The sequence below is a fragment of the Octodon degus genome, unplaced genomic scaffold (genome assembly GCF_000260255.1).
Source record: "Octodon degus isolate 3935 unplaced genomic scaffold, OctDeg1.0 scaffold00122, whole genome shotgun sequence".
In the NCBI taxonomy this organism is placed as follows: domain Eukaryota; kingdom Metazoa; phylum Chordata; class Mammalia; order Rodentia; family Octodontidae; genus Octodon; species Octodon degus.
The window spans coordinates 186,280-198,545 of record NW_004524698.1 but is presented as its reverse complement, the minus strand read 5'-3'; the positions used below and the strand labels follow the sequence as shown (position 1 = coordinate 198,545).

Sequence of the window (12,266 nt, the reverse complement as noted above, 5' to 3'; positions counted from 1 at the left end):
TAAACCTAAACATTACACTAATCATAACCCTAACCCTAACTGCATACCAAAACCTAACCTTAAGTATAACTGTAACCCTAACCGTAACTCAAGCCTAACTCTAATACCCCAAACCTAACTGTACCCCTAATGCTAACTGTAACCCTACCCCAACCCAAACTGTAACACTAACAATAACCCTAACCCTAACCCTAACTATAACCAAACCCTAACCATAACCATAACCCTAAAACTAACAATAACTGCAACTCTACCACTAACCATACACCTAAAACTAACACTAAGTGTACTGTAACCTTAAAACTAACTCTAAGCCTAACCTTAACCATAGCCCTAACCCTAACCCAAACCCTAACCATAACACTAAACTTAACTCTAAATGTAACCCTAATCCTAATGCTAACCATAATCGTAACACTAACCCTATCCATAACCATAAACCTGAATCTAACCCTAACTCTAAACTTAACTATAACTGTAACCCTAAAATTAATTGTAACCATAACTCAAACCCTAAATGTAATGCTAATTCTAATCCTTTTTTTTTCAATTAATACATGATTTATTTCACTAAAAGTTTCAGGTAATAGAGGTCTTTTAAATCCCTTTCCATAACAGTTCCTACTATTAAAAATGTCAAACAGATTGCTACTTAAGCGTAAAAAATGAATAGTACCAATACAGTTTTGAAAAGGAGGCAGACCTAATGACAGCAAATATTCTAACGCTTTGGCTACACTCTCACTAAAGAGTTGAGCAGCACAATTCATTTTCAGTACATGATTTTTGAAATTTGCAAGTTTACTTGGGATTCCTTCCATACTTGATAATTCCTGTTCACCAAGGACTACCAACTCTACAAGGTGCTGCCAATGTGCTGTGTCATTTACGAACTGAATGCTTTGAAAACTCTGAAATGCATTTCTTATTAACTCCAGCAAATGGCAAGAATCAAAGAAGTATGCAATCTGTTGGCTAGAAGATGAAGGATGTTGGAAAGTGCACTTGATGTTGTCTCCGTCCATATGTATCCCCAAGGCTTTTGCCATTTGGACGCTGTGAGCTGTAGCATCAGATGTAACAGCCAGGACAGTGACCCCAATGTCACTCAGTCTGCCGATAGCGAGACGAAGCAGTTGAGCTTGCAAGTATCCAGATGCTCTGTTTACAAAAAAGTAACCAAGGGGCATTCTCCAATGACCAAAAATACCTACTCCCATTAACAAAACAGCTTCTGTGGCAAGTGGCATTTCACTGGCGTCAAGTTTCCCAAGACCAAAGTCCATAAATCCTTGCAAGCTGTGGCTGCTGCTATCCCACTGGGATTTCTGTTTGAGAGGTATGCTTTTTATTATCAATGAGCAATACTGATACCGCTGGTCTCCACTCTCTACTCTTTGTTGGAGAAAAGAGAAAATGTTGCTGTTGAAGCCTGGACTGGGTTTGCATTTGGACAGCCAAGTTCTGAGGATGGAAGGATGCGGCAGCTTAAGGAGCTTTCGCACGTAGGCATAGACTTGGCTGCTACACAAGTACAGCGCACACGCAAACTGCTTCATTTCCATGGAGTACTCGGCTGTTTCGCTCCAATTACACAAATCCCACTTAAAATCTGAAAATTGTGCTCGTAGCAGCAACTCTGTTTCTTCAGAAAGCAGTTTTTCTTCTACAAGGGCATCAATTAATTGCAAGCCTTTCCTCCTCTTGATCATCCTATAGTTTTTTACAGAGGCCATGTTTTTTTTGGACACTTCTAACATTTGTTGCACCTCTGTCAGTCTCTCTGTACCTTCTGTCCAGGGATCTCTTAAACTATAGTTATGGTCTTCAGTAGCACCCTCTTCAGAATCATCTAGAAGTGGCCATTTTGGGATTTTCTGACTTGCTTTACCTGTAAGACGTACACCTTGAGGAACCTTGCATAGAGAAAGTGAAGGCACAGTTCCTTTTTTCAGCTTTCTTCTTACACCATATGACTCAAAGTCACTTTCTTGAAAATGTTTAGAACACAGTATAGCACCTGGTCCTGGGATCCAAATCTTTTTGCTTCTGGGGTCCACACGATTGACAGCCCTGATCCATTTTGAGCGTTGTACTGTATCAGTTGGAAATTGGTGGAAGGAGAGGCCGTGCTCGCGGCTCTGCCCTGTGTCACGGGTGCTGCAGCCTACTGTGGAGCAGCTTCGGGTCATCTCGTTACGTGTAGGTCCACCTTCGGAGTCACCGCCACACTTTGGATCACCATAAACTTGGTTCCGCCTCGCTAATTCTAATCCTAAACATAACCTTAACTCTAACAGTTACCTTAAACTGAACCCTTACAGTAACCCTAACCATAACGCTAAATGCAGTGCTGAACATAACCATAGCCCTAAACACAATACTAACTATAATGCTAAACCTAAAATTAAAACTAACCCTAAATGTAACCATAATCCTAACCCTAAAAGCAACCCTAATCCTAATGCTAACCGTAACCCTCACTATAAAGCTATACTGTGCAATAAACCATAATATTCAACATAACCCTAACCCTAAACTTAAATCTAACCATAACCCTAACCCTAACAGTAATCATAAACTTGACCATAATGCTAACCCTAACTGTAACCCAACCCTAATCCTAACAGTAGTCATAACCCCTACCCCTACCTCTGTCTCTACCTGTAACCCTAAACTTAACCCTAACCCTAAATTTAACCCTAAACATAACGGGAACCAGGAACATAACCTTAACCCTAACACTAAGCTTAACTGTAACCCTAACCCTAGCCCTAACCCTACCCATAATCCTAACTTAACTCTAAACATAGCACTAACCATAACCCTAAACTTAACAATAACTGTAACTGCTACCCTAACCCTAAGCATAACCGTAACCATAACCCTAATGGTAACTTTAATCCTACACCTAACCATAACCATAAACCTAACCCTAACTGCAACAATAACCCTAATGGTAACCCTAAATCTAACCCTAACCATAATGCTAAACATAACACTAAAACTAACCGTAAACCTAATGCTAATTCTATCCCTAACCATACTACTAAAACTAACCCTAACTGTAACCATAATCCTAACCATAAACCTAACTATAATTGAAACACTAACCTTAACAGTAGCACTAACAATAACCCTAACCATACCCCTAACTCTAACCTTAACCCTAAGCCTAATCCTAAACTTAACTGTAACCCTAAAACTAACCCAAACTGTAACCCTAACAATAACCCTTACCCTAACTGTAATCCTATCCCTAACCTTAGATGTAAACTTAACCCAACTCTAACTCTAAATTTAATCCTAACTGTCACCCTAACACTAACGCTAACCCTAACCCTAACCCTAACTGTATCCTGTAACCCTAAACCTAACCCTAACCATCACCTAAACCTAAATCTAACCCTAAATCTAACCATAACTGTAACCCTAACCCTAATAATAGCCCTAAATGTAAATGTATCCTATATAACCATAACAAAACCCTAACCATAACCATAAACTTGACTGTAACTTAACCTAACCCTACTACTAACCATAACTGCACCACTAAACTTAAGACTAAAAGTAACCCTTTCCCTAACTGTAACCCTAACCCTAATGCTCAGTGAAAAGCTAAAAAATACCTAAATATAACAATAACACCAAACCTAATCATACCCCTAAATCTAACCATAACTCTAACCCAAACTCTAACCATTATGTCTAACAACAACATTAATCCAAACTGTAACCTAAACCTAACTGTAACCTTAACCCTAATGGTAACCTTAAACATAACCCTAAACCTAACTGTAACCCCAAATATAAACATAATCTTAACACTATCCCTAACCCCAATGGTAAACCTAACTGTAACACTAACTGTAACCTAACTCTAAACCTAGGCTTAACCCTAACCAAAACACACTAAGTCAAACAGCAACCCTAAACATAACTCTTACTCTATACATAACCTAGATATAACCCTAAATGTAACACTAACTCTAACCTTACCCATAAACATAAACCTAACTCTAAACATAACCATAACCCTAACCGTTACCATAACCCTATCCCTATCCCTAACCTTAACTCTAACTATAACCCTAACTGTAAACCTAACCCTATACCTAACAGTAACCCTAACCCTAACTCTAACCTTAACTGTAACCTAAATGTCAATCTAATAGTAACCCTAATACTAACCCTAACACAACCCCTTCCATAACCCGAACTCTAACCCTAAACATAAGTCCTAACCCTAATCCTAAATGTAATTGTGAACCTAAACCTAACCATAAGCCTAAAGATAACCGTAACCTGAACGTATACTGAAGCCTACCCTAACCATAAACCTATCCCTAAGCCTAACCGTAACCCTAACCCTAAACTTAATTCTAACACTAACTCGAACTCTAACCGAAACTCTAACCATAATGTTAACCTTAACCATAACTCTAACTCTAAACTTCACCATAACCTTAAACTAAACTCTAACTGTAATTCAATCCCAAGCCCTAACAGTTACCCTGACCATAACCCTAACCCTAACTGTAACAATAACCCAAAACCTAACTGTAACTGTAAACCTAACCATAATCCGAATCCTAACTTTAACTCTAAAAGTTAACCTAACCCTAACCCTAACCATAACCATAACACTAAACATAACCCTAATCCTAACCATAACCCCACCCCAAAACTAAGCATAGCCTTAACCCTAACTCTAATCCTAACTGTAACTGTAAACCTAAACCTAACTGGGAGACTATAACCCTAACCATAAATCTAAATGTAACCCTACCACTAACCATAATCATAAACCTAACCTTAATGATAACCTAACCATAAACCTAACACTAATTATAATCCTAACCTTAAACCTAAACATAACCCTAACCCTAATCTTAACTGTAACTCTAAAACTAACACTAACCTCAACCCTAAACCTAACCCTCAACATAACACTAAACATAACCCTAACCCTAATTGTAACCTTAACTCTAATCCTAACCATAAGCCTAAGCCTAACCCTAAACCTTACTATAACCCTAACCCTAACCATCACCCTATACCTAACCATAATTCTAACATTAACACTAACTCTAACCCTCAGCCTAACCTTACTCCTTACCCTAAAAGTAAACTTAAACCTAAACATAACTGCAACAGTATCCATAAACCTAACCATTACCCTAACATTAAACCTAAACCTAATGCTAAAGCTAACCATATCTGTAACCCTAAACCTAACCCTCACCATCAGCCTAAAAATAACCCTGAACCTAATCATAATAATCACTGTAATTTTAACAGTAACCCAAACCCTAACCCTCACCATAACCTTAACTATAACCCTAACCCTAACCCTAACTGCAACCTTAACACTAAGCCTAACTGTAGCCCTAACACTAACTCTTAGCCTAACCCTTACCCTAACACTAACACTAAGTGAAACCCTAGCCCAATCCCTAAACATAACCCTAACACTACACCTAACTGTAACTCTTAACTCTAACCATAACTGTAACCTGAACTCTAACCATAAATCTATCCATAACGTTAACCCTAAACAAAACTAAACCTAACCCAAACTGTAAGCCTAACTGTAACTCCAACCTTAACCCTGTCACATTAACCGTAACCCTAAGATTAAGCCTAACCATAATGCCAACCATAATCCTAACACTAACTCTATCTGTAACACTAACACTAACTCTAACCTTAACCATAACTGTAACCCTAACCCTAATAGTAATCCTAAAACTAACCTTATCCATAACCCTAGCCCTAACAGTAACCCTAACCTTAATCGTTACCCTAATCTAAACCCTAAATGTAACAGTAAACCTAACCCTAGCACTAAGCTTAACCGTAAACCTAAACTTAAGATGAAAAATAACTCTAACCCTAACCCTTACCCTAATCGCAATGCTAACCCTAATGCTAACTGAATCTCAAACCCAAAATCTACACATAACCATAAATCTAAATATAAATGTAACCATAACTCTAACCATAACTGTATGCTTAACCATTATCGTAATCCCAAACATAACCCTAACTCTAACCGTAAAAGTAAACCCCACAGTAACCCTAACCCTAACCCTATCTGTAAACATAACACCACCCATATCCATAACTGTAACAATTGTAACCTTAACCCTAACACTAATCCTAACCATAACACTCACACTAACCCTAAACTTAAATCTAACTCTAACCATACCCCTAACACTAACTGTAACCCTAACAATAACCCAAACTGCAACTGTAACCCTAAAACTACCCTTACCACTAACTTTAACCATAACCCTAACACAAACACTAATAATAACCATAACCCTTAACCTAAACTTAATCCTAACCCTAACTATAAGCATAATGGTAACCCTAATGATAACACTAACACTAACCCTATAACTATCACTAATCATAACCCTAAACCTAACCTAACTGTAACCCTACACCTAACTTTAATTGTAACACTAACATGAACCCTAATTGTAAGGCAAACCTTAAACCTCACTGTAACAGTAACCCTAAACTTAAACCTAAACCTAATCCTAACTGTAAAAATAAGCCTAAATCTAACAGTAACCCTAACCATAATCCTTACTATAATTCTCATTATAACCTATCCATAACCTAACCCTAATGCTGACACTAACCATAACCCTAATAACAACCCGAACCCATATGCAACCTTTAACCGAACCCCAAACATAACTCTCACACTAACCCTAGTTGCAAACTTAACCATAACCATAATTATAATCTTAACCATAACAATAACACTAACCCTAAACCTAAATCTAACTGTAACTCTAACCCTAACCTAATCCTAACTCTAAAACTAACACTAACCATAATTCTAACCCTAAATGGAACTCTAATTCTAACCTTAACCATAACCCTAAACCTAACTTCAACCCTAAACCTAAACATAAGCATAAACCTAACCTTAAATATAACCCTAAACCTAAACCTAAACACACCACTAACCTTAAACATAACCCTAAACCTAACCATCACCGTAAAACTAACCTTAGGAGTAAAACTAATCATAACACTATTTGTAACCCAAACCCTAACTGTAACCCTAACCCTAACCCTAACCTTAATCTTAACCATAAACTTAACCCTAACGATAAACCTAACTGTAACTTTAACCTTAACCCTAGCACTAACCCTAACAATAACTGTAAACCTAACCCTAACCTTAAATGTAACCCTAAACTGAACTCTAACCATAAATCTACACATAACGTTAACCCAAACTGTAAACGTAAACCTAAACCTAACCGTAAGCTTAAACCTAACCTTTCTCTAACCATAATCCTACACCTAACCCTAACCATAACCATAAGCCTAACCCTAACCATAACCCCAACCCTAATTGTAACCCTAATCATAACCCAAATTGTAAGCCAAACTCTAAATCTAAACTTAATGCTAGCACTAACACTAACCATAAGCTTAACCCTAAGATGACCATAAACCTAACACTAACACTTACCCTAACTGTAACCTTAACGCTAACTGAAACCCTACCCAAACCCTAAATGTAACCCTAACACTAACCATAAATGTAACCCTAACCCTGACCATTACCATACCCCTTACCATAAACCTAACCATAACAATAACTAACCATAACCCCAACATTAAACGTAATGCTAACCCTAATTTCAACCCTATAACTAACCCCAAACCTAACTATAAACTTAAATCTAACCCTACACTTAAAGATAAAACTACCCCTACCCCTAACCTTAATTCTAACTCTAACCCTAACTCTAACCCAGTATGCCTAACCCTAACTCTAAACATAACACTAATGGTAACCCTAACACAAAATTGAAGCCTAACCATATCACTAAGTGTAACTGTAACACTAACCCTAACATTAACTGTAATCCTAACACTACCCTACCCATAACAATAAAACTAATCCTAACAATAACCCTAACCTTAACCGTAATCCTAACTATAGATCTAACCCTAACCCTAACCCTAAATATAACTGTTGCACTAACAATAACCCTAACCCTAACCATAATGCTAACACTAAATGTAAAAATAACCCTAACCATAATCCTAACCCTAACTCTAACCCTACCAACCCTAACAAAAACCCTAAGTGTAACCTTAAACCTAACCCTAACCATAACCCTAAACTTAAGCCTAAGAATAGCTATAACCCTAAGCGTAATCCTAACTCTAACTCTAAACCTACCTGTAGCCCTAACACTAACCCCAACACTAATTGTAATGCTAACCCTAATCTATGCCTAAACCTAACTCTAACACTAACCCTAACTGTAATCCTAACTCTAAACCTAAGCTTATCCCTAACACCAATGATAACCATAAAACTAATGCTAACCGTGCTACATAACCCTAAAACTATCCCTAACCCTAAATATAAACCTAACCCGAACCTGAATCTTAACACTAACTGTAATCCTAAAACTAAACTTCATTGTAATCCTAACCCTAACACTAACCCTAACTCTTATTGTAATTGTAACCTTAACCCTAACAGTAACCCTACCCTAATCTTCACAGTAACTCTAACCCTAACCGTAATCCTAAAACTAACAGTAACCATAACCCTATCACTAATTGCAACCTTAACCATAACCCCTACCCTAACCCAAACTGTAACCCTAACATTAATCCTAACACTAAGCCTATCCATAAACATAATCCTAACCATAACCCTAACCCTAAATTGACCCTGGCTGTAATCCCAATACTAACCCTAACTATAACGCTAACCCTAAGCCTAACTGTAAACCTAAAACTAACACTTAGCCTAACTATAACCATAACCCTAAGGCCAACTGAAATGCTAAACCAAGTGCTAAACATGAACCTTACAGTAACCTTAACCATAAACATAACCCCAACCATAATCCTAGCTCGAACTCAAACCATAAATTTATCCATAGCATTAACCCTAATGGTAAACCTAAACCTAACCCTAACTGTAACCCTAACCTTACAACTTTCACCCTAAACATAATTGTAAGAATAAACCTAACCCTAATCATAATCCTAAACTTAACCCTAACCATAACCCTAACCCTAACCCTAACTGGTAACCCTAATGTTCACCCTAACCATAACACTAAATTTAAACCTAATAAGCACCCTAAAGTAAACCCTAATCCTAACTCTAATACTAAATGTAACCCTACCACTAACCCTAACTGTAACCCTAAACTTAAATGTAACAAAAACCCTGATCCTAATCGTAATGCTAACCCTACTCCTAAACCTAACACTGCCACTGACCCTAAAGGTAACCCTAAATTTAACCAAACTGGAAAAGTAACCCTAATCCTAACTGTAACCCTAACCCTAACTTTAAACATAACCCTAAAATTAAAACTAACAATAACACTAAACCTAACCATAAAACTAAACCTAACCCTAGCCATAACAGTAACCTAATCTTAACCCCAACTCTAACCCTAACTGTAAACCTAACCCTAACCTTAACTGGAACCCACACCATAACCCTAACTGTAATCCTAAAACTAGCCATAACTGTAACCCTAATCCAAACTGCAATCCTAATGGTAACCCTAACTCTAAACCTATCCATAACCCTAACAGTAATCCTAATGCTAGCCTTATCCAAAACTCCATAATTGTACTCCTAACCCTAACACTAAACCTAACTGAACCCTAACGCTAAATATAACCCTCACCCTAACCCTAACTATAAGCGTAACCCTCATACTAACCCTAAAAATAAACCTAACTTTAACCCAAATCGTAACCCTAACCCTAAAGGTAACAATAACCCCAACCCTAACTGTAACCCTAAAACTAATCATAACTGTTGCTGTAACCCTAATTGTAACCTTAAGTCTAACCATAAAACTAACCTCAACCCTTCCCCTAACCATAACTCTAACACTAATGCTAACTGTAACTCTAAACATAAACAAAACACTAATCTTAACCCTGTTCCTAACTGTAACAATAACCCTAATCCTAAACATAGTCCTAAAACTAAACTTAACACTAACCCTAACTCTAATCCTAAACGTAACCTTAACCCAAAGCATAACCATAACCCTGACTGTAGCCCTAAGCTAAACCAAAATGTTAACCTACCACTAACACTAACTGTAAACCTAAATCTAACATAACTGTGAACCTAACCCTAACCCTAACTGTAACCCTAACCATAAACCTAATCGTAACCCAAACGTTAAACCTAACCATAGCCCTAATCCTAACTGTAAACCTAAACCTAACCCTAACTGTAATGGTAGCCCTAAACCTAATATTCACCCTAAATCTAACCCTAATACCAACCCTAACCATAACGTTAATCCAAAACCTAACCATAATCATAACTCTAAGTCTATCCATAACAGTAACCTAACCATAACCCTAACCATAACCCTTTGTTAATTGTAAACCTAAACATAACCCTAACCCTAACTGTAACCCTCACAAGCCATAATGGTAAATAATCATAAGCCAATTGTAACCCTAATCCTAACCCAAAACTGTAATCCTAACCCTAACTTAACTTAAACATAATTCTAAACTTAGATCTAAACTAAACACTAATCCTAAAACTAACCCTAAACCTAACCCAAAGTAACCCTAACCTTAACGCTAACCATAAACCTAAGCTCAATCACACCCGTAACCCTAAGCCTAACCTTAACCCTAACCATACACTATGACTAACCCTAACTATAACCCTAACCATAAGCTTAATCATAACACTAACCCTAACCCTAATCCTAAACAAAACCCTAATTGTAACCACAACCCTAACCTAATGATAAACCTCACCCAAACCCAAACCCTAAACTGAACTCTAATTGTAACCCTAACCCTAACCCTAATCCTAAACATATCACTAAACCTAAATGTAACCCTAAGCCTGACACTAATCATCACCCTAAAGCTACTCTGTTACCCTAAAACTAACCAAAAGTGTAACCCTAAACCTAACCATAGCCACAACCATAATCTTAACCCTAAACCTAATCATAAACATAACTGTGACCCTAAGCCTAACACTAACCATAAACCTAACTGTAAACCAAACCCTAACTGTAACCCTAACAATAAGCCTAACCATACACCTAACACTAATTATCACTTTAAATGCAACCTTAAATCTAATTGTAACCATAACCATAACCATAACAGTAACCTTAAACCTAACCCTAACCATAACCTAACCCAAACTGTAACTGTAACACTAACACCAACCCTAAGCCTAAAGATAACCGTAACCTTAAACATAAGCCTAACCCTAAACCAAACCGTACCCTTTTCTCTGCTGTTAATCCTAACTCTAACCCTAACCTTCATGATAAACATAACCCTAAGCCTAACAGTAACCCAAGCCTAACACTAAACATAATTCTAAAACTAACGCTAAATATAAACCTAAACTTAACCTTAATAACAATAATGGTAATCCAAACCCTGAAAATGATCCTAAACCTAACACTTTCCAAAACCATAACCCTAACCCTATCCTAACCATAACCCTAACTTTAATAGTAACTCTAACCCTAATCCTAGACCTATGACTAACCCTAACCATAACCATAAGCCTAAGCCTAACTGTAACTGTAACCCTAAAGCTAAAGCTAAGCCTAAACCTAACCTTAACCCTAAATGTAATCTTAAACTTAACCCTAACCCTAAACCTAACACTAAACCTAACCCTACACTAACTGTAATGCTAACCATAACCTTAACCCTAACCTTAACCCTAACCCTAAACCTAATCATAAATCTAACCCTAACCGTAACCGTAAACTTAACCCTAACAGTAAGCCTAACCCTAACACTAACCATAACTATAATCCTAACCCTCAAAGTAACCTTAAACCTGATCCCAACTGTAACTGTAACTCTAACCCTAGGCCTAACCCTAAGCCTCAACCTAACCATAACCTTAACCCTAATCATAACCCTATGACTTACACTCACTGTAACCCTAACTCTAAACCTAACCATGACCTTAACACTGCCTCTTGGCCTAACTGTAACCCTAACACTTACACTACCTGAAATGCTAACCCAATCCCTAAATGTAACCCTCACACTAAACCTAATCAGAACCCTAAGGCTAACCGTGACCCTAACTAGAACTCAAACCTTAAATTTATCCATAAAGTTTAATCATAAACCTAAACCAATCCCTAACCCTAACCCTAACCTTAACCCTAACCCTAACCCTAAACGTAACCCTAATACTAACCATAACACTAAACTTAAACATA

At 37.4% G+C, this 12,266-nt stretch overlaps 1 protein-coding gene across 1 annotated transcript; it reads right to left on the bottom strand.

The window, feature by feature from the left end:
- Positions 1-506: 506 nt before the first annotated feature.
- Thap9 (THAP domain containing 9) lies at positions 507-2,245 on the bottom strand. The gene has a single exon (XM_004640320.2). It carries the CDS (start codon positions 2,190-2,192, stop codon positions 507-509), a length of 1,686 nt encoding a protein of 561 aa, XP_004640377.1. The 5' UTR covers positions 2,193-2,245.
- Between the last annotated feature and the right edge of the window lie 10,021 nt (positions 2,246-12,266).

Coding starts and splice junctions, on each gene's coding strand:
- Thap9 (XM_004640320.2), bottom strand. CDS start 2,192: ATGACCCGAAGCTGCTCCACAGTAGGCTGCAGCACCCGTGACACAGGG.